The sequence below is a fragment of the Camelus dromedarius genome, chromosome 3, assembly GCF_036321535.1.
Source record: "Camelus dromedarius isolate mCamDro1 chromosome 3, mCamDro1.pat, whole genome shotgun sequence".
Taxonomy (NCBI): Eukaryota; Metazoa; Chordata; class Mammalia; order Artiodactyla; family Camelidae; genus Camelus; species Camelus dromedarius.
In genome coordinates this window covers 63,331,812-63,355,727 of record NC_087438.1, presented here as the reverse complement: position 1 = coordinate 63,355,727, position 23,916 = coordinate 63,331,812, and the positions used below count along the sequence as shown (strand labels likewise).

General features: G+C 39.6%; 2 protein-coding genes across 6 annotated transcripts in view; both read left to right on the top strand.

Annotated features, from left to right (window-relative positions):
- ARB2A (ARB2 cotranscriptional regulator A) overlaps positions 1 to 23,916 on the top strand; it is a 362,845-nt gene that overhangs the window by 237,858 nt on the left and 101,071 nt on the right. For all 5 annotated transcript variants that reach the window (XM_010987660.3, XM_031448348.2, XM_010987659.3 and 2 more), the window contains one exon: positions 2,582 to 2,666. In XM_010987660.3, the coding sequence (XP_010985962.1) occupies positions 2,582 to 2,666 (85 nt within the window). The remainder of the gene's footprint in view (positions 1 to 2,581; positions 2,667 to 23,916) is intronic.
- On the top strand, positions 17,530 to 23,500 carry POU5F2 (POU domain class 5, transcription factor 2). Its single transcript, XM_031448322.2, has one exon. It carries the CDS (start codon positions 21,918 to 21,920, stop codon positions 23,271 to 23,273), a length of 1,356 nt encoding a protein of 451 aa, XP_031304182.1. The 5' UTR covers positions 17,530 to 21,917; the 3' UTR covers positions 23,274 to 23,500.

Here is a 23,916-nt window from a genome sequence, read left to right as displayed (position 1 = left end):
TTCTAAACTATAAAAACACACCTCAGAATAGGGAGTTACGTTTTGATAACATGGAATTTTAGATAGATTGAATTCATACGTAATGGCTGTATGTCTTTCTCATATTTCCTTCTTTACACATATTTCCCAGTTTGTTTACATTATTTTATTTCATTATACTCTATCATATGGAAAACATATTTTTAGCTTGTTTTGCCCTCTTCTTTCTGTATTTTTCCTAGAGTGGTAAAAATGTCACACAAACATGCACACACCACGCATATACATCAACTTATGGTATCAAACCTTTACAATCCTACACCAGTACTTTGTCATTCCAGAGAACTTTGGACATATGTACTTTATCTATAAGGTGTTTAATTTCTACCCTGTTTTTATGAGAGATCAAAGCCTAAACGTGTGCCTAGATAAAAACTGAAATTTCAGGACTCCAAAATGTTAACCTATATTTTGCTTTAAATGTTGGAGTTAAAAGTGACCTAGATAAAACCCATTTTGTTGAGCTTTTTAAAGTCAGTGATAACGAGTTAGAAAATGATTAATCACCTGCATATTGTAAAGTACCATCACTGTTATTAATACTGGAAATATCCTATAAGACACAGTTTTACATACGTGAAGTATAAGTGAACAGTATTAAGACTGACATATCACCTGGGTAATAGCCGACTTTCATCAGATTTGGACGTACTACTAGGATGAATAATAATTAAAATATATACCTAATCGCTGCCTGTCTGTCGGTAGTGCTAATTGCTGTCATTGAAAAGACTGAATTGTTTAAGAAAAAGAGAGAGAAAGAGAAAGTCATTCTTCATTGACGCTATCTGCCTGTATCATTGGGAGCCTATTTTTAGTACCTATAGAAGTCATGATTTTTGAATTTATTAGGGGTTGTGATGAATGATAAAACAAATCATCCATTTACATATCTTGACACTGCTTTGGAGAATACTTATTTCTTACAAGCAAGTGTCACATTGTATATAAAAGCTGGCTAATTGTGTGCTAATCTTCTGCATTATCTAGAACTCTCTGATGTGGTATTCTATCAATAGTAATATTAATTTTACTTATTTCAGATGTATGAAATATCTTCTAAAACCCCATTTCTTTTATAATTCCTTCCCTCTTACATTGTATAATTTTGCATTCAGCTGCTAATTAAGATTAGGAGTGCAAGTTATAGAATACATATCCACTTTAAACCATCAAGCTTTTGTAATACATGAAAATAGTAATATTTTATCCATTTTAAATGTAAAAAGAGAGAAAGCATTTAAGAACATTACTAGATGTTGTGTTTGTTTTCATGGTTTTTTTTTTTTCCACACAGTTCAATAGTTTCATTGATCTACTGTTTCTTACAAAAATCTGCCATGCTTTGTGAACTTCACTTTCTAATCTCATACAGCAACCCTTCCTTTATGTTATTCCTGCTCTCCCTGGTCCCAGAACAGTAGGGTTGCCTTGACAAATCTATTCAAAAGCCATTCCTTGGCCTTTATTGGTGGGGACTGGGGCCTTTGAAATTCTCTCCTCACTGCAACACAGCTGACATCTTCTTCCAGACAGAATGAATTAAGGAAATACAATAAGACACTTGATCTACCAGTCAAGGATCTTTCCACAGTGAGGACGGATTCCATGGTGCACAACCAGGACAGCAAGCATCTAAAAATACACAATACATGCTTGTTTACCAGAATAGCAATCAGCGATTTTTTCAACATGATTGATAGGATGATTTCTTTCAAAATAAAATCTGTCTGGAAATTCAGTGTGTGTGTGTGTGTGTGTGTGTGTGTGTGTTGGAAATTTTTTTAAAGCCATATGAGGTTAGTCACATTTTTTAAGCCAGACTTCAAATACAGACTTACAATGTATGGAAGAAATACAGATTATTTTTATTTCATTTGTCTGAGTTGTAAATCATCATTATCTTAGAGGTTAAGCTTTAATCTTGAAAGCTTTGTGTCCTCAGACACACAGCTACAATTCACCAGGTTGTGTTTCTCTTGAATTGTTTGATACAGCCTTCATTGAAATAGGTTGAAGAAAAACTTTTAAAGTAGTATATTTATACTGGCCAAATTTTGAGAAGTAATTATGAAATGTATTTCTACTACTACAAAGACAAAGAATATTGTTTTAATAGTCTCATGCTCTACCGACTGAGCTAGCCGGGCGACTTGTTTTAAAATGTAAATATTCTTTCACGTATTCAAATTAATAGTTATTTCCATCTAAAAGTTAAAAATGGACACCCTTTTCAATTTCCCTTAATTAAAATCCTAGCTGTCTCTTATGAGCATATTGCATCGTCATTCACAGAGGTTACATGTCTTCTTAATATCAGCACAGATAATTTGCTGGATTGTAGAAGATAAACTTTTTTCTATAGTCATGTTGGTCATGAATGATTACTGACTATGTACATAAGAGAACTTTTTACAGTGTATGGAAAATAGAGTATACTTATAGTGGTTGGTTATATTGGATAAATTAATCTCTGCAGCCTAGTAAATTGGTCTTGCCTTAAATTATGTTTCAGCAGAACATTGTCTCTATTACATTGCAGAACTGTTGTAACTGGGTCTCCAGCTCAGAACCATTAGACACATCAGTGGAGTCCATGCTGCCTGACTGCCCCCGAGTTTCAGCAGGTATGTGTTTGATGGGAAATGTATGGGGTGGTTTTTTTAAGGTGCAAAAATATGCTAATGAAATGTGGAATTCTGTTTTGCAAATTAAGCATCTTGTTCTGCCTTGAATCTTTGAATGAATTATTGGTAACCTATAGCGTAGGTCTGATCCATGACCAGAAATGCGTTAAGTAACTGAAGATGCTTACCAACGAACTCGTGAAGACGAGTAAGTGAAACAACTTGAGAGTAATATTGACATTTGCTGTTGAAGCTTAAGGAGACAGGATGTACATGAATTAAAGGTTGATTAAGACAGGGACTGGATAGCAGTACAGGACCTCAGAGTATTTGTCTCTGATTGATTACCAACTCATTGATACAATAGGTGGTCAAGAGTTCAGAGAAAGAGACTGTTGTGACCTAGAGTCTAGAAAAGTTTCTCATGTAGAAGATTTTGGCTGGACCTTGTGTGTTAGATAGGATTTGGATTGTAGAAAGACATGCAGGATGGTATTCTAGCCAAAAGAAGCAGAGCAAGGTAAGGAGTAAGGGCTGGAATGGACCTGAAGATGTTCACAGGGAACTAAGGTTAAGACTGGCCTGTGTTTTGAAAGAAAAGAGGTAAAATGGGGTAAGCACCTCAGGAAGCAGGTGGGCTCCAGACCGTTTAAGACTGACATTGATTCCAGCCTACAGGATTTATATGTTAGTCTCTAATCTCTAGGGAAGAGTGACATTTTTCATTGCTTTCTGATTGTGGCTTCCACAATTGCCAACCAGTTTTGATGGTAAACACAAAGTGGGCAATGGTGTCTGGTTATGGTACAGAATAGAAATGGGCTTGCTTTGGTCATAGATGCCAAAGAATGAGCAGAAGTTTTGAACATGAACTACTCCATATAACAACCATGGGGGATAGCTAATCACTAAGTACTTAATGGTGCAGACGTGTCTGTATACTTGAAGGGAATGATTTGGAGAACAGTTCAACTACTAGATAAAGAAGTATCATTATTAACTAAATTTCATGGGAACTGTACTTCACCATTATTATAACTATACTTTTCTGGTCTGTCAATCAGGGTTCAGTTAGAGAAACAGACTGCTAGGAAATATATATGCTACAATATGTGTGTATGTGTGAGTGTGTGTGTGTGTGTGTGTACATTAAGTACAGTATATTTCCTGTATCATCAGTGGTTATGTTCCGTAAACTCTCTGATAGCACTGAATTAGTGAATACTGAATCATTGCTCCTAGGGAAAATACAGGGTTAGGTTCCAAACTGCAAGCTTCTGGTCACAACATTTTCATCAACCAGTCAGTATATAACTTTGTTTTATAAATATTTCTGTTTAAAGGCACCTTATGTAATATAGATTCCTGATTCACTAATGTTGAACTCACAGCTAACAGCACTGGAACTCATGCCTGAATGAAGTTTTTCTAACACACTGATTTTCTCCATAAAACACATCACAGTCTTCTTGAGCTTAGGGACACTAAATAACACTTCAGTACTGTAGTTGGGCACCATTTCAAAGAGTAAAATCACCAACAAAAGCATGAAAATGTGAAAAACATGGCAGTAAGTAGTCTGCAAAAAGGACACTTGTTTACAGTACAAGGACTGAAACAAGAAGGCAAAGCATGGCCTTGTTCTTAGTTAGGAATGTGCATGTTGAGCAACTGAAACTTTTCACCACTCTACACATGCACATATCCACAAATGACCACAAAAGTGCCATGAGTATTGACTTGGGGGCTTACAAATACATTTTAGTAAGTAGGTAAATTCACAAATATGGACCCCACAAATAATGAGGGTGGACTATACATAGTAAAGGATTTGTTACAGAGATTTGACCTGGGATTTGACCAGAGCTGGCTGTCTCTGTAAGAATATTGATTTTGCATGCAATGCTGGAGCTTGAGTTTACAGAGCAGGCAGTTAAGTGAAGATGTTAAGTAAAGGGGTAAGTCCACGAGGATGGACTTAAACCCATGTCAGTTCTTGTGGCCTCTGCCCTTTGTGGTGTGGGTGCCCTGTCGAAGCCAGTGCCCTTCGTCATGGAGCTAACCAGGTGCACAACTGGCCAGGAGTCATCGCCGCTGGAGGAGAATCCAGGGTAGGATGGATACAATCCTGGCCCCTGCCTCAGGCCACCAAATGAACCAGCAGATAAACAACATGTGGGAGCTCAAAATGGCTGCTGCTTCATTTTAACCCTCCAAATTTCTCACAGAAACCTCCATTGTGAAACATCCTAACCCAAAACATACAGTTTGAAAAGAAATTTTGCTAGGTTGAAATGTAGTTCAACCTAGCCAAAGTGACACATTACAGAGCCTCCACGGTCCACTCCTTGTCAAGTCGGCACTCATCTACATCCCCTTAAACCGGACTTAATCACCAAATAAAGGCATTAATGAAGTCATGCTTCCACCTAACAAGATACAGCTATCCCATGTACAACTGAAAACACACTAGAAGAGGATACAAAGCCCCTGTTTTGTCCTTGATTGATGTTTATTCTTCTCATCTTTGGTATCTTTTAATTTAAATACTGAGAGATAAAGCTAATTACTATTGACACATCTTACATGTGACAATAAGGTAATAAGAGAGATGAAAACAAAAATATTTGTTGCATACATACTCATATCAAAATGAGGAAGAAATACTCATAACTATTACATTCCTCATTTTTGCAACTGGTCATGTAGTTTTATCTGGTAAGTGTAACTACCTTCAATCCATATTCTGTTTGCTCTCAGCAAGTGTCTCAACTGGTCATGGTTCCTTGCCTTGTGAGATGACCCGTGTCTTCATTCCTGAAGGGCCTCGGCCATTGGCAATCCTTCCTGAGTTACATTGTTGTAGTTTTCTGTTGACGTTAATCACAGGAGATATTGATGGGTGTCCTAGAGGCGTTCCTGCATTGCAGACATACTCTTCTTTACCCCACAGTATAGTAGCAACTCAGTTTTCCCTTAGTGATCAGGATCAGTCACCCCAGCCAATATAGCAGCACTTGCTGTTGCTTATTAATTCAGTGGTGTAAGGAGCCCAAAACGGCAAGATGGCAGCCTCAGCTTCCAGTTCGACGGAATCACTGCTGCGACCCCTCATCGAAGCATTTCTTCCTCTGGAACTAAGACCTTTACCCCAACAGAGCCTGAAGTCACGGGAATGGGAAGCAGCCGTTTTGCTAGTAGATCACTAATGAGAGTAAGAAGAGAAGCCAGTCCCATCTCTGCCTCTCATCCCTGGAGGTCTGGGAGAAATAGCACATGTATTAAAGTCTGATTTAGAGCAAATAACACATCTTGGAAGACATTGTCTCATCTCTGTAAGATGTTGTCACCTAGCCTGGTACCATAAGTGAGTGTTCAAAAAGTCATTCCACCGTTCTATCAAGCCTGCTGCTTAAGGATGGTGAAGAACATGGTGAGACCAGTGAATGTTGGCAGACCTCAGGCTCTTTGCTGTCCTCGTGCTTGCTCCCTCTGATGGAAGCCAGCTGCCATGGTGGGAGCTGCTCCTTGGAGAGGCCCACGTGACAAGGAACTGGTGTCTCCGGCCATGAGCCAGTGAGGACCTGAAGTCTGCCAACAGCCACCTTGGAAGGGGATCACCTCCCATTTGAGCCTTGAGAGGACTGCAACCTCAACCAACACCTTGACGGTGTTTTTGTGAGAGACCCTGAGCCAGTTACCTAGCCACACCACACTCAGATCCCCACCCACAGAAACTGTGACTGATAAAGGTGTATTGTTTTAAGCTGCCAATTTTGGGTGTGATTTGTTGACAGCAGTAGATAATTAATACAAGTTTAAACTTCAACTCTGGCGGTCACTCAAGCCTAAGTAGAAAACAACTTAACTTTTTTTGAGACTTAAGCTTTTGTAAGATTCATCTTTTGTCTGTTATCTTGGGTTTTACTAGCAACTCTTTCAAAAAGGCACTAAAAAGTTCTTTGAAGACAATTCATTCTTACCCTGCTTCTCCAATACTTCATTAGACTTTGCTATACAGTTTATCAGAGATAAGCTATTAAGTTTCTTTTTTATCACACTCATTTGATCTTACACTAAGTCGCCTCACTATTCGACTCTTCTCTGACCAAATCTTTCTTAAGACAGAACTTGCTACTTTCTGTAACCTTCTGTTCCCTGTGGGTTTTTATTCCAACAAATTCGGCTTAAGTCAGGAGGAGATTTCTTATACATTCCCCAATAAATACAGTTATTCCCCACTTTTTGAAAGTTCACTTTATGCCACTTGACTTTTATGAAATATCTCCATTGGTTTTCCTGTTTTCCCTAACTGGAAGAAATTTGAAGAGGATTTTTGCTCTTATGAAGAAAAGTGAAAGCAAAAATGCATTCAGCATTTGCTTGCAGGGGGCTGTTACAGAGGCAGCAAGTACCTGGAGTAGCGAGAGTGGCATCACCAAGCTCCTCCCCCAGGAACTACACTCCACATCTCAGCATCAAGCAGCCATAGCTTTCAGCTGTGCCTGTGAGCATCTGTGCCTTAACTCGATTTATTTGGGGCATCCATTAGCAAAATGTGTCCTAAAGTAATTGCTTCTTTGCTTTACGCCATTTTGGCTTACGTAAAGTTTCATAGGAGTGCTGTACTTTCAGATAGTAGGGGAAACCTGTATCCATTTATTTCTCAAATATTTACTCAGCACTTATGTTCCAGGTAGTGCTCTGGAAGCTGGGACACAGCAATGAACAAGAGCTTATAATGACTATCTTTTTTTCCCCGAAAAAGATGTTTTAAAAAAGAACTGTTTCCTGGCCCTCTGCTAGGAGGAAGTAGCTTCCTCCTTTTGAAGCTGGCATCAACACTAGGTTGCACCAAATGAGAGAAGAGGGCCAGTAAGCCCAGCATTTTCCATACCGACTTATAAAAACTGAACAGTTTTTAGTCAAAATCGCTGATTTCCCTCAGAGTCCTTAAAAAATAATGAACAGTTTTATGATGTGATCAACATTACTATGACGTGATCAAAATGGAATTTTAAAGAAGATTAGTTTAGTAAATGAATAAAAGAGAGGAGCAAGCATCTGGAGGCAGTAGACTCAGCAGGCTGTGACAGTAAAGCCAGTATACATGGTTGATGGCATGAACGGGAGTGGCGGCAATGGGACTGGAGAGGATAGGAGAGCTGTAACAGGTATGACTTGGGAAGAACCTACATGCCTTGATGATAAATAGACAGGACGTGGAGGCTGAGGGAAGGGAGGAGACAATGATAAGCTCCAATGAGAAGTAACTGGGACAAGAGGGGAGAAAAGGGGGAAATTAATTAAGAGCAAGAATGATTAAATTGTTTTCTGACCTGTTTAATTGAAATGACAGCAATTGAGGTGATGGCAGGAAATTCAGATAGAAATACAAAAGGTTGTTAAAGCACCTTTGACACACCTGAAGTTCTGTGATCAATAATCCTATTATTGTAATTTGAAATGTTGATATTGTTTGAAAATTTCAGTATGTGTACTGACCACAAGTTAGTAATGGATGTCCAGACTATCCATTCAATTTAGTGAAGTCTTTTTTTCCAGATTTCTAAATTATGAAGGTTTTTTTTTCTCATTACAATATACCTTTTACCTTTTGACTAAGAATTTCATTGTCAAGGCAGAAAAATTACCTGTAAAAATACATACTCATTTAATCCCAAATTTTTTCCTCTATTACTAAATATGTTTCCTTTTACCCAAAAAATAGATCCAATGTTCACAATAGCTCCATTTTATGAATGTTATTTACCTATGAATATTTTTAAAGCAGGTACAGTAAAATTTTTGAATTATACTTAAAATACCACTGATAATTATTTTCAGTAGAGTCATACTGTTTTTATTTCTCTTTTGAAAGCAAGTGTAATACTTGTAATAATGTCACATTTAAGAGTTGGCAGTGTTGTACCTTATACTTAAAATGAAGTTGACTTTTCAGTTATTATAACATATTATGAATAGTGGATATTTGAGGCATCTCAAATACATGTCAAGTCACTGGTTCCCTCACTTTTTTCTGTTAATGGTGTTTCATACTGGTAAAAACAGCTGTTTAAAAACAGTGTTATTCAGAGAAATATATAATAGGTTAATAAGATCTATGTTTATTCTATAGCCCATATTTTGGTTGTTTATATGTTCGTTATAAAATGGCAACAGCATATGTCTGCCTCACTTAACTTGTAGAAATGTTATGAGGACAACTTTTTGGTATCTGAAGGGCTATTTTAAGTTCACCAGGAAGAAGGCACTGTAAAAATGTAATGTGATACTGTATATTCTCATTAGGCATTTTAGAATTTAAGGTTATCCTTTATTTTAAAAGGATTATTGGTTATTTTAACCCTATAGGAGTGGGGAAAGCGTTTGCAGAGATATTCCCCCTTCCACTTCCCTGTCTCCAATTCTGTTTTGAAACAGCAAATAACTAATTCATGTTTTTCTATGTTCTCTGTGACATCGATAAGTGTAGTAAAACCAGAGTCACAGGAAGATAGAAAATATAGTGAAGAAATCAAAAGGAAAACTAATAGTCGAAAGAAAAATGTTCAGTAGGACGTAGAAATCTGGAAACAATAAAGCTGAAAGAAACGGGGGTAGAAGTAAAGATGAAATCAGAAATGATGTTATATCCTGTTACTTCTCCCCCGAAAGAGCTAATATCATTTTTTACAGTTTTTGACTGTGCATTAAGAGGCATTCTTCCAGGGTGAAAGGAAAGCCAAACATATATGTTTGAAAATAGACAAGGTTACAGAGCTTTGATACCTTCTGACTTCTTACAAGTCTGGGCACAGCTGGCTTCGGCCGGCACATGACTGGCAGACGGCTCTTTCCCGGCCGGTTCCCGGCGGGGCCCGCTGTGGGTCAGTGCTTCTGCTCAGGCGCACGCGCAGTCAGCCCCTCCCAGCGTGCTCCCGGGCTCCCCAGGCACCTTGCTTTCAGTCTGCGCGCCTTCCGTCAGCAAGAACTCGCTGTAGACCAGACGTGACTCCAGGTGCAGGGACATAGCCGTGAATTACACCAGGTAAAGGTCCCGCGGAGGGCTTACCTTCTAGTAGGAGAGACAGACAATCAACAAGATAAATAAGTGAAGTATATATGTAGTGTGTTGGGTAGTAGTCGTTGGGGGTGGAACCAGCGGGAAGAGGGAACAGAATTAAGTATGTGTGTGTGGAGGGGAGGATTTGAAGTTTTAGGAAGTTGGCCAGGGAAGGCCTCTCTGAGATGACATTTCTAGTATTGTCCTTCTAGCCCTGGTCTTTGCCTGTCTGACCTTAGGGATGTTTTTCCAAGACTTCAGGGGATCTGCTCAGCTCTGAAATCTGCGCCCTTCTTCCCTCCAAGCAGTCTCTTGTTCTGGGTTCGTGAAATGCTGACGGTCTCATCAGATCTACTTTAGCAGTCCTCTAAGGCTTATGGTGACCATAAAGCGTAGTTACCAGCACATAGTTAAAGTTATTCCACTCTTCCTTAAGCAACACATATAGAAAAGTGTAAGATTTGTATGGCACTCTGGAGTTCACAGACAGGGTTGCTTGTGCCCAGAGGTGGATGGACAGAGCTCCTCCTGGCTGAGCTGAAGGGTGAGGGGATCAGTATTTTCACATGCCTGTGACTCTTGCGCACCAGGCGCACAGGATAGGAAGTTTTTTCCACCTACCATTAAGGAAATTTACTTAAACTGTATCTAGATGTCTGATACCTGTCAACGTATTTCCTCCCAGAACTTGTATCCTCATTTTTTCTCACCCTTGTCATGGTTTGAGGTAGACTTCTGTCTGTTCTTCCAGCTTACTTAGAGCACTTGTTGTAAATCTGAGCACCTCAAAATTTAGAAAGATAACAGTATAAATGTTTAAAAAGGAGAAGAAAAGAAAAGGGGAGAGGGTAAAAGAACCATCGTAGATGTCTTAGGAGTTAAGAATTAAACTTGAAATGTACTAATATTTAGATGATGCTGTCTGGTTCTGGATGTAGAAGGAGGCCATTGATAAAGTACACCTGTCAAGCCCCTTCCCCACCAGAATAGAAACTGGAACATTAGCCATTTCCAGGTGAATCTGAATTGTCGAAAACCTGCAACTGTAACCCTAATTATTCTTGGCTTAAGTAGTCCAGATTGAATGTTTACACTGACTGAAATTACTGAATATTTGCTAAATATTCACTTCACTTTATTGCTGAAAATATGTCTTGAGGAAATGGCATTAAAAGTTGTATCTTTTCTTTGTTAGTGAACAATCACTTCTTTCTAAAGATAGCGATGGAAAATCAACATTAATTGCTTCTAGAATGTGGTATCATTCAGAATGTGTAGACAAGTTGTGTTATCTAATGTATTTTTAGACATAGCTCAAAATAATTGGGTAATTGAAAGTCTATACTTTGCCTTGTAAACAGACTTGAAAATTCAAGGCATATTAGCATGTATGATACTGTACCACTTTTTGACTACGTGTACTGCTCAAGAATTCTAGCATTCCTCTTTCTTCCATTCAGAGAATATCTATTCTAATTCTTAAAGTGGTATTTTCATTAACTAAATAGCATTTTTCAGGCAGTTTGTGTTCATTGTTGTAGAACTGGCCTTGCAGCTGTTATTCATCAGTGACTTTCCCTGTTCATTGTTTGGTGTTACCTTATAATTAATAGTTAATACAAGGGATGTATGTTCTAAAAGTTGACCACTAGAAACGCTTGTGCTTTCAGTGAATCATTCATTATAATTAGCTGGAATCAGGAACTTTGGGGAAATAATGGATGAGAGAATCATTTAAAATAAACTAGCTAAACATATGATATTTATGTAGATCACCAACATTTGCCCTCATTTTATATATATGTATACATACACACACATATACATACATACGCTTAATCAGGTCCAGTATTATCCTGTGATTTTGACTCTTTCAGTTTTCTAGTAATCACATTGAATATAAGTAGTCTTACTCCAGAAATCTCAGTTTTTTAAAAAAATTAAAAATAGCCACCATGATTTTTTTTACAGCTTTCTGAACCAATTTGTGAAAAATCCTTCAAAGAATTTGGCAGTAAAGGTGGCAACTCCCTTTTACTGAACTAACTCTTCCCTTTAAAGATAAAAAAAATTTTAAAACTCATTATTTTAGAACTCTCCTTTTTTTTAATTTATATCTTTTTTGGTAGGGGGGAGTAATTAGGTTTGTTTGTTTGTTTATTATTATTATTTAATGGAGGTACTGGGGATGGAACCCAGGACCTTATGCTGCATGCTAAGCACATACTCTGTACCACTGAGCTGTGCCCTCCCCTCTTAAACTAATTTTTTAGAATGCTTTTGGATAAATAACTGAATAATATGAATTTGTATTTGTTCTTGAAATTTATAAATTATGAGTTAATTTGTGAGAGATTACTTTTACAGTTCCCATAGCAGTGTCTCATGGCGCTTAATGCTATGTCCCTAGTTAGAAAAGTAAGTTGAGACCAGTGGTACCTAAGACAGAAATTTTCTTTTTCTTTTTCTTTTTTTTTTTTTTTTTTAACTGTATATTAAGTATTGATCTCCCTTTCCATGGCTGGCTGTGCTTCACTTGTCCTCTGTTTCTCCTTCCCTCTGTCAGCTATCTGGGTCACTGCTCTCGAGGGCTCTCCTTGGGTCTTTATATTGCCTTCTGACTCTCTCTCTGTCATCTGGTTTTTTGTCTGTGTGTGACTCTTTTCTTACAGTTTGTGTCTCCTGTGTCTTCCTGGCTTCCGTCTACCCCACCTAGAGATTCTTTGTCCTACAGCCTGTGGAATCACGTCTACCCCAGATCACAGTCTCTGCCTGCCCCTTCCTGACCTGTGTGGTTTGCCTGGATCCACTGCCCTTCACTTCTGTTTGACCAAACGTGTGATATGTGCCTCCCATCTAACCCTCCCTGCCTACTCCGACTTGTCACAGACACACATCAAGTCACCAGCAGTAAATCAGTCTGCTGGCAAAAAATACCCCCAAAACATACCCCTTAAGAGAAACGGCATTGCCTTCTAATAGTGATTCAGAACATCTAAAATATTCTTTGGTACTGAAATAAAAATTCAAAGTGAACGTTAGGCACTATAGACAGGTCAAATATTTTTTATTTTTAAAATCTTAAGATGTTCTAATTTGATTATCAGCACTTTAAAAGCAGGGTTTTTTAAATTTTTTATTAAATCGTAGTTCTTAAAACACAGTCCTTCTTTAAAGGAAAATAGTTTTGTTTAATGAAAAATTTTGAGAGATAATTTGATAGATGACTTCAGCTTTTAGGTATTAACATTGATTTAACTGATATACAGTATCTAAATATTCTTTGAGACTAGGTACTAGTATTTCTGTTCATATTGTCTGTTAATATCCCCTTTAACCATACATATTTCACCCCAAGTATTCAATATGTTCTACTAATAATAATTAAATCATATAAGCACTAGTTTATATAAGTTTTGAATCTCATGGCATAATCTTTGACAAAATTCAGTTGTATTACATAATTCCTTAATTTCTAAAATATTATAAAAGTTACTTGTTGAAATATTTGGGCAGATAAACATAAACATCATTTTAAACTTTGTATAGCAAAGATCTTTATAAATGAGACTTTTGTAACAGACCCTTTATTGAAATTTTCTAATAACCTTCTAAAATCAATATTGGATTCTTTTGTTTTTAGCTAATGTTTCAGATATTTTAAAAGAGCAGCATGAATTTTTTTTACTTTTATTTCATTTTAATAAATTACCTTCTAAGAAATTTAGGATCTCCTTTCCATTTTAATTTATGTGGCAAAATAGCCACACCTTTCCTGCTTAGTTTCTGGAAGGAAAGTAATTAAATTTAAAATAAGACATTGTCAATTTAAGGTCACAGATACAAATGATTAAATATAACCAATATGTGGGAAAACTATGGAACTAGATGATATGCAGATTGAACTTTATAATGAAAAGTATAGTCCCCCATGACCATTGTAGCTTAGATTTTTACAACACTTCACTTTTGAAGGTATAATCCCTCAGCATTATTTGGTTTTGCTTTTCTTCAGAAACAATATCAAGCATGTAAAATCAACATAGGCGGCAAGCCTTACATTTTAGAAAATCCAAATTTCATTATTTTCACCAATTAGTTAGTTGGTTGATTTAATTGTTTCCACTCTAATTAGAGCCTAACTCCATGTCTTACTTCAGACTTGAGTTATTTTTGGTTCTCTTGAGATGAGAAACTAACTGTAAATATGTATTCCTTATTTCCACAAAGATTTACTGAGCACTTATTATGTACTGAGCATTCATCTAGACTCTAAAGATTGCTAGACAAGATTCTTGCCTCTCAAGGAACTCATTCTCCTAAGGAAAAAAATCTTCTGTCCGTTGCAGAATTCTCTTTGTTCCTAATCAGAGGATGACTACTGAAATTGGTGAGCTGGTGAAGGACTTCTGAACCCCTTCAGGGCCCAAGAGTAACTCTTAGTTCACTGACACCCTTCTTTATTAAGTGGTACCCCACTGCTATCTAAGATTTAGTGCATCTTCTCAAAGTATCCACATTCCTTCCCTATTATTATGAGACCCTGACTTTTTACTCTAGATAAATGTTCCAAATGAATGTGTAACTTGTCACTTCAGACTCTCTAATGGTAGTAAGTCAGCATTAATGAAGAACTTTGGGTTTATCATGACTGTGAGAAAAGTGTATTCTTCCCAAATATGTGGAGAATTAATTCTATAATATGGCCAGATGAAGATCTACAATCACTCTGTCTTTAAAATGAGGATAATGCTAGTACCATTCATTGGGTCATGGTCAGAATTAAGTTGAACAATCCATACAGGACTGTCAAAATAGTACCTGGCATGTAGTAGGACTCAATAATACAGATAGTCCTCGCTTTGCATGGCTCTAATATACACAAATTTCAGTTACCATAGTTTAGTTAAGTAACACCAGTCCCCCCAAAACAAAGCTCAAATGTCAGTTACCACAATATACTAACTTTGAATAATTGCATTAGGTACAGATCTCAATGTAAATTACAGATGCACATCATGATCAGTGACCAATCCTGTCACTTCTTTCAAATCTGTCACTGACTGATTACTGCGTATCTGTTATTCAGTTCCGACACAGATAGCACTATCTGTATTTACAAAAAGAAATGGCCTGGCCAACAGAGATGAAAGTGCAGCAAAGACATGAAATGCTGGAAGTGAAATTGGAAAGCATTTAAGACGAAAAAGATGAAGATGTCCCAGAGGAAGTGATGCTGGCAAAAAACAAAAAAACAAAAAAAAACTTCACATCAAATGAACTCTCAGAGATGTTTCGTGACATTGGAAGCGAAGGATAAAATGTTGGAAGCTGACCCACACTTAGGAGTATGACAGTTTGCCAAGGCATAGAAAAGATTTGCTTGAACTGTGTCACAAGTTGTATGACAAGAAGGCAGGCACTATTCAAACTGCTCTTAATAAGTTTTTTACAAAGAAATAAAGCATCTTAATTCTCAATGTTTCTAAAGTTTTAAAATGCAGTGTACTAAATACAATTCATTTTACTATTTTTTTATTCCTCTACCCTATTTTTAATGTTTTAACAAAAAAAAAGGTCACAGCACAACCATAGGTTTTTTTCCATTGATTGTTATGATCACTTTGCCCGGTTTCAGTTTGTATGGTCATTTTTACAGTCCTACACTTCCATGCAAAGCAAGGACTTCCTGTCATTATTATTATTGTTGTTGTTGTTGTTGTTATTATTATTATTATTATAAATTATTTTATCCAACAAATCAAGGGCTACAGTTTTCAAGAAACTGTTCTTTGCTTTTCAGTACTCAAGAATTAAAAACTTTGTCATTTCTCTCCTGTTTTCTAGATTGTCTGAGTCCTGATTCTAGTCATGTCTTGTCATAGGATTATTCTCAGAGCCTCCCAGTGCATCTTCTACAGAAGTCCAGCCTTTCAGCTCCTCAGTTTTCCTGTTCTTCAGCATTCTCCCTGTTTCTTCACTCTTCTAATGTACATATGTCCCACGCTGACCTTTTCCCTTTCATTCTTCTTCCTGCTACTGTCCTATTCTCCCATATTCTTCCTGAAATCCTATCAGTTCTTTAATACATTGTCTTCCTTTCAAAATGACACCTGCCCTAGAACATATCCTTATGAGAAACTTCCATAAATTCATTGGTTTCTTATGTTTCATCTACATTTCTGTCAGTCATAAAAGACAGGTGTCTTTCTTGAATTTAAATTATTACAAGAAATTCTGCCACTCTCTTTGGCTTACTTCAGTTCATAGTTTCTTACCGAGACTCCAGGGACAATCACAGAGACCTCATACTTACGATGGCAATACCAAGGCACCAAAATCAATTAATTTGGAATCTCTTTAACAAAAAATAATTCTCACAGCTCCTGAAAGAGTTATATCCTGTAAACAGAAATTCTACTCTACTTCTCATTTACTTCTCTGAGCCCATGGCACGTCCTGAATTACTGGTTTCATTGGTCATAAGCTGTCATTTCTATTAGGTGCATTTTTACCGTGCAATGTAATAGAAAATTTTTTCGTTAAACAAGTTGTGTTTCTCCTGCTTTAAAGTGTAAGCAGAGTCCACATTTGAATGCAGAAGACAGTGACTGTACCCTGACTAGCGTAATCAATGCAAGAAGATCCTTAAAGCTTTTCTTCTGTAACAAGGGCAGACTCAGCTAAAAAGTTTGTTTAAATCCTGCTTGGCATAACAAGAACCTTTAAACTTTATCTACTTGTGCCTATCTTTGAATATACCTGACTCATCACCATAATGCCATTCGACTCAGCCCTGCTCAGCTCAACTGCTCTTCCTGCCTCATACAGATATTTTAAATTCTTCAAGGCTTCCAGCGAAGGCTGTAGAGTTTTTGGACTTAATATTATTTTACAGCACAGGAAGTTCATAGCTCCTGAATAACGCGGATCTATAAAATAAAATGGGAAGATTTTTCTCTGTGTAGTCTCTGACTATGCAGTTATGTCATATTTGTGTCATGAGCTGTCGGTTTTAAGCAACAATTATATCACAGCAGAGTCATTTTTACAATAACAAAAGAATAACAGTGAAATGAAGTAGCAACCAAAAAAACAGTCCTTCATAATCTTAATCTTAAATTAAGAAGATCAAGAAAATTCTGTGTTGGCAACACACTACATTCTGGTTTTTCTTTATGTGTTTTTTAAGAGTAAAAGCTTCTCATAATACTGTTTTCACAAATAGCTGTCCTTTCGCCTTTGTTCTTTTCCTCTGTTATCTCCTATGCAGAACAGTGCCGTCAGCTATTTTATGAATTTATCTCCTAGACCAATAAGTGATTCTTTGCAATGACCACATTGATGTGATTCACTTCTTCCATGTTATTACACCTTTAACGTCGTGTCCTTTGCCTACACCTATCAGTTTTTCCTAACTGCCTAACTTACCTTCAGTGTCTCACTTTGTTCTAGTTTTTCTACTTAAAAATCCACCCAAAAGATTGGCTGTTTCAGCATTTCTGTGTATTTTGAGGTAGTTTCAGTGAACTAAATTGGTGTGATGTGTGTTGTTAACTCTCTCAAGGTGAGGCAGGAGGCGTCTTTCCTGACTGCCCGGCTGGCACGGTTCTCCCAGGTCCCTGAGTTTCCTTCCTAGACCCAGAGACGGACTTCCCAGTGACTTTGCCTTTTGTCGTGCTCCTTGACTGATGTGGTTCTTGGGGACCTATACTTGCCCTTCTGGTGACAGTGCTTTTTACACACTGATGCCTGGTCAGTGCTCAGTTACCAGCATACCTGCAGAGTGGGAAAAACTATAAAATTAGCACCAGCTAGTCTGCTTTTGCCCTCTCTGTCTGACTTACACATTATTCTTAGATCTCCTGGTCTACTCTGTTGATTTAATTACATTCAAAAAGCATTTTTTTGAGCCTCTGCTATAGAAATGGAACTTCTCACATATTCTTGAACAATACCCTGTCTGCTCTCTGGAGCATGAACAACAGCTTTGGGAGAGATGCATTTGGAGAGAGAAGGAAGCAAAGAACACCTTCCTAGTTAACGAGATAACTGATCAACAGGATGATGTAAGTCAAAACCAGATTTCCTTCACATCCAGGTGTTTTTATGCACTTACCATCCTCAGAGCTCTGTGGATAGCTCATATGTTATGACATTGTTCAGCACATAAGTACAAAATAAATGGAATCTGTAATATCCACTGGGGAGGTTCCATATCTCCTGGGTGGGAGCTAAGACATGTTTAAAGCAGCCGACTGTTTAAAGCAGCCAGTATATCTCAGTGGAAAGGCACCAAGTTCAGAGTGGAGGGAGATCACTGTGGTCCTGAATGTATGAGCAAATCTTTTCAAAGAGATGAAGCATGAACCAAGACCTACATGGATGCTTATTATTAACTTTGCCTTCACTGTTTTCTGCTTCTTACCATTGGTGATCTTGGCAGTTGGTCAGTTGGTTTTGCCATCTTAAAATAGAGGATACTTAAGAAGAGCTTACTAACACAAATCCTGCTTTGGGGATTTCTGCTTAAAACTTAACTTTCTCTTAATTCCAAAAATCCTAATAATAGAAAACTGTTAACTTCTCTTTGGGCAAGTGTAGCTGCCCTGCTCTCCAGACAGTTTCTCTTTGCCTCCATTTAGATTATAAATACATGGGGCCTGTGACCATGTGTTTCTTATCCTTACTTTTTAATTCCCTGTGGATAAGACTGGCCTGATTCTTACATTGTAATCTAATCACTTACTAAGAGGTCTCTGTGTTTGTTGAAGGTGATGGATTAGCCTCTCAAGTGCCCCGGCCCAAACAGCGCTGGTTGTCTTGGGCATCCTGAGACCTGCCTCCCCTCATCTCTATTTCTGTTCTAGCGAAATATGCTCCTGCTTTTTTTCCCTAATCACCCCATTTCTTCAGCACATTAAATATACTTTTAAGCAGATGTCAAGACTTCTCTTAAGGATATGAGTTTTTATTCGTGACAGCACATATGCATAAACCAGGAGATAGGCACAGTGGCAATGAGATCTGAGCAAGTTCAGAGAAAACCTTAATTGAGAGTACCCAAGTTAACTTTAAAACCCATCAAGTTGATATAGCCTTACTTTTAAATTTAGCAAATGTTTTTAGCTACTATGTTTTAACTCAGTTAATATAATGAAGCTTTCCTCAAATTAGATTGGATACACTTTTTTCAGTTCACTAAAACATTTTTATTCAACCACTGTTTTTTAATAATTAATGAACCATTTCTCTGTGGTTCTTTTGCAAATGGACTGGTTTCAATATGTGGGCCTTAATTTATATAGTTGTTCTCTTTTATTCCTCTTTGTGATCCCCCTTTCATTGTGTTTAGCAGACACTGGTTGCTTTGTAATTTTGAAAAAATAGCATGTACGTATACTTGGAAAAAATAGGTATCAGTGAAATTTTATATATTGCAAACTTTTTCATAGACTGTCATCCTGAAACCTAAGCCAGGGCAAATGTGGAAGTCTTGTCACCATCAGTGCTGAAGAGATGGATTTGTGTGACTCCCCACTTTGTGCCAGGTGTAGCTCCAGGTGCTGAGAGTCTAGTAATGACCCAGACAGACAAGGACCTTGATCTTCACCAGCATACATTCTAGCCAGGATCGCGGCGGATACGCAGGCATAAAACAATCCAGCACACAGCCTGTAGAGATGGCAGTTGATTTCTTGATTCTTTTTTCCACTACCAGCGCTTTAAGGCTGCATCAACAACCTCGTTACCTGGAGTGTTGAGTTGAATTTAGTCTCATGGTACTACTACTCCCATCTACATAAGGGCCTTGTTCTAGTATAGGAGAGAAAGGATGGAGACACACCTGGTAGGGTCAGGTTTCTCATTGTTAAACTGGAACTAACTGTGCCTTACTCCCAAAATGGTACAGGTGAGGATTCATTCACTCATTCAGCAAACGTTTACTGAGCAGCGTATCACTCAGGGTTCTGTTATGTTCCAGGCTTTGTAACACCTACATGCATGCCCTTAAGTACCTGGTTAGAAAGACAGAGACATAAAATAAATTATTACTGATAAATGTTACAGGAAAAACATATATCAAGTACAAGGGTGGACCACAGAAGCAGTAACTAACTCCACCTGGGGGAAGGCCTCACCATAAAGTGTCCTCTAAACTGCGACTTAAAGGTGACTGGAATTTCAGCACACTTCTTTATTCAGGAAATGTTTCCTGAGCCAAGCACAGTTGTTGGCACTGTAGACACAGCAGTGAACTAAACAAAGCACCTGCTCTCCTGGCAGTGCCAAAACAGACAATAAACAGATAAAAATTTTTATGTTAGGTGGTGATACCTGCTAATATCAAAAAATAAAGTAGGTTAATAAAAGGAACAGAGAGTGACAAGGGTGGTCAGGGAAGGCCTTTCTATTGAGATGACAGGAACAGAATCTGAATGATTTGAGAGGATGAGACCAACAAGCAGGGGAAGCCATTTCTGATAGAAGGAGCAATATGAAGAAAATTGTAATAGCCATGAAAAGCATGGCATCTTTAGTGCAAAGTGAAGTATTGTCACGGAGCATGTGGTAAGATGGCTTGCAGGGTTTGGGAGAGTGTGGTAGATGAGGCTGGGAAAGGAAGAGAGAGGGGCCAGATGGCAAAAACCATGATGTTCCCCACTCAGGAATTTGAATGCCCACCTTGTTGACTGGGGAAAAAGGGGCTAAGATTTTGAGAAGAAAAAAAATTAAGAGGAAAAGGACATGGTTAGATTTTTGTTTCGTTTGGTTGAGTTAGGTAAGGTTTGGTTTGGTTTGGGGAAAATTACCTCTAGCAGATGTATGAAAATGAATTTGGAAGGAGAAGCAGAAGAAGCCAATGGTAAGGTTATTCTGATGCAAGTGAGAAATTATGGTCTAAATTAGAACAGTTAAGATGAGACTGTAGAGGAAGTGGTAGAGCTCAGCTGGTTTAGGAGACCCACTATGTAAGATTTGATGCCCTCCGGAGTATAGCAAAGGTCAAGAACAATTCCTGGATTTCAGTTTGGGTGACTGAGTGGGTGATAATGCCGTTAACCAGCTCAGGGAGCCCCAGAGGAGAGGCAGGTTTAGAATTGCACATAATGAATTTGATTTGTGGCAATGGGAAATACAGACTGGAAATGTACAGAGAAGTCAGGACTGAAATACAGATTTGGCTGTTACCAGCATTTCAAGGAAATTTAAAACAGGAGCAAAAAGAAAAGTCAGCATTATCAGATACTGCAGAGAAGTTTAATAGTATGAAGATTTTTAAAAGGCCACCAGATTGGACAACTGGAAGGTCACCTATGACTTCATCAAGACCAATCCCAGTAGATGTGGGTAGGGTAAATCTCATCAGGGTGGAGTTGGAGTGTGAAGAGTAAGAGGCTGGGATTGTCCAGCCAAGATCACTGTCTCCTCTTTTCCAAAGCTCCTCCTTGGAAGCTTTGAACCTGAAGTCTAATCTTCTCTTCTTCCTCCTTCCTTGACTTTCTCCACCCAGGGCCTAGGACTGGCTTCCTGAGCTAAGGACATGATGGAGGGACAAATACTCTAAGATCCTTGGGTCTCTGGTGGGACAGGAGCCAGGGGTAGGGAGCCTGATGTTGGAATCAAGTGTTGCAAGGAGCATCCTCAGTGAGGAACAGTAGGTTAGGCCCATCCAGAGACCTGTCTCCAGAGGGGAGAAAGATGAAACAGATATCGGTCTTTGTTTTATGTGGAAACTCTGAGCCAGGAAACTGAAGTAGGATGGTGGGTAACAAAGGACTTGAAGGATTGGTGGGGGAAACAGAATTAATCAGAAAACTTGGCTCCAGTGAGAAAGTGGAATCTGGCAAGGTGTAGGGGTGAGGGTAGAATCTGACAGTAAACTGATGTTAACTAGAAATTCAGGCGAGGAGGCTTAGGTTTCCTAGGGCACAGGGACTGAAGATGTGCAGTGGAGTACTGTTGCCAGTACTTGTGACGGTAAAGATAGCAGTAAGGGGAGAGTTAATGAATTGAGGGGTAGCATAAAAATGCTGCCTGGCATTAAAAAAAAACAACAAACAAACAAACAAAAAAAAACTGGCATGAAGATATTTAACAAATATCTGTGAAGCCAAGCGTGATCATTCAGAGTATGTGGAGGAAAGAGATTAGATACCACTGTTCTGAAGGGCTGAAAGTAAATGCCTGGGTTGCCTTCAGGGAGAGGATGGAGGCAGGGGCTAGGGGATCCCAGACAGCTTGAAGGTACAAAGCCCAGAAGGGAGACTTACACCTTGGAGGGAGTTGAAAGCAAGGTTCAGGGTAGGAGACCTCCTCCCTTAACCCTGGGGACCCAAGGAGTTACCAGTAGGGTCCTACCAGATTTCCCCACCACCGCACCTTTGGCGCGTTTCTCCCGCCTGCACCGCCATCTCCGCCCTCTGGGGGGCGGGCGGGGCTCGAGGGCGAGGCTGGTGGCTGTTCTGATGCCTCGAGAACAATCAGTTCCTACCAGACTCCCTGCCAGGGAGCGGTCTTACCGCATGGACGGACACAAGCCCGCAAACTTCCCCCTGCCAGGCAGTGGTGGGGGCGGGCCCAGAGGGCCGGTGCCAGTGCGGGTTGACACTCAGATCTGGCTGAGAGCCCAGGAGGCCCCCGGCAGGCTGATGGTCCTACCCAGGGTCGGGCCCAGAATCTATCCAGGCCCTGAGGTGTGGGGGTTGCCCCCAGTTCCCCCGGCGTACGAATTCCAGGGCGGGATGGTACGAGCCCATCCCGTACCTTGCGGGCCCCGGGTCGGAGCTGGCGAGGCGGGGACCTGGTTCCCAGACCCCTCCGAGGGCACCTTCCCCAGGCCCTGCATCGTCATGCGGTGCATCCCGAGGCTGGCGCTGCCAGAGGATGTCTCAGCCGTGAAGAAAGAGGTGGAGCAGCTGGCCAAGGATTTGAGGCAGAAGAGGATGACCCTAGGGTACTCGCAGGCCGACGTGGGGTTCGCCTTGGGGGCTCTCTTTGGAAAGGTGCTTAGCCAGACGACCATCTGCCGCTTCGAAGCCCAGCAGCTGAGCCTTGCCAACATGTGGAAGCTGCGACCGCTCCTGAAAATGTGGCTGGAACAAGTGGACGCCGAGAACCTTCTGGGCTTATGCAAAATGAAGATGATCCTGCAGCAGGCTCGGAAGCAGAGACAAGCAAGCAGGGAGAGGCGCATCGGAAACAACCTGGAGAAACTCTTCCTGCAGTGCCCGAAGCCCACACCCCAGCAGATCTGCCACATCGCTGAGCAGCTCCGGCTGCAGAAGGACCTGGTCCGAGTTTGGTTCTATAACCGGAGCAAGATGGGTGGTTGGCCAAGCAATGATTTCTCCCCACTGGAGGAGGTGGAGGCAGCCGGGCCTCCTTTCCCAGGGGGACCGGTGTGCTTTCCCCTGACATCGGGACTCCATTTTGGTTCCCCCCACTATGCGAGACCCTACTTTACACCTTTGTACTCCCCTGCCCCTTTCACTGCAGGAGGAGCCCTCCTCTCTGAGAGACCCCGGCCACCACCCTGAGCCTCCCCAGGCTTTCCAGCTGAAGGGCCTGCCTCTCTGGGGAGGGCCAAGCTGGGGAAACCGGTCCCTGGGGCTCATTTCAGGGCTTTTAGCGTTAAGTTCTCCATTCTCTGTCTAAAGAAGTTAAGCATACAGAAGGAAGGGAGAGGGGAGTTGTTCAGGAAAATTTGGGGATGGAAGTTGAAGTTTATTGCTGCTTTGTGTTTTTCCCTTTGTTTCTCCTTAGCATTGGCTTTAAGGTATATTACAATACATAGATAGTTTTGGATATTTTGTTTCTGTTGTTTTTATTAATAGAGAATTAATTGTGTCTGTTATTCCTGTGATTATCTATAAACATAGGGGTTTTTTTTCTTATGAACACAGTATTGAGTGAAAAACTCAAGCCACAGAAGACTATTTCAGTATATCATTTCTGTCAGAACCAAGCAGAACTTTGTGTAAACACAGAGTCCAGGATAATCATTGCCTCCAGGGGAAGGTTAGAGGGTGGGATAGGAAAAGAGTACACAGAGCATACCCAGAGTCCCTGCTGAAACACAGAAGTTTGCTTGTTCTCCCCAGTTTCTTGAAAGATGTGTTTTTTTCCTAAGTCACTTTGTCATTTAGAGTACCCCAGCTTTGGTGGGTAGGGGTCTCACCT

What these genes read in the sequence shown, in the direction of transcription:
- POU5F2 (XM_031448322.2), top strand. Translation starts at nt 21,918, where the DNA reads ATGCCTGGGTTGCCTTCAGGGAGAGGATGGAGGCAGGGGCTAGGGGAT.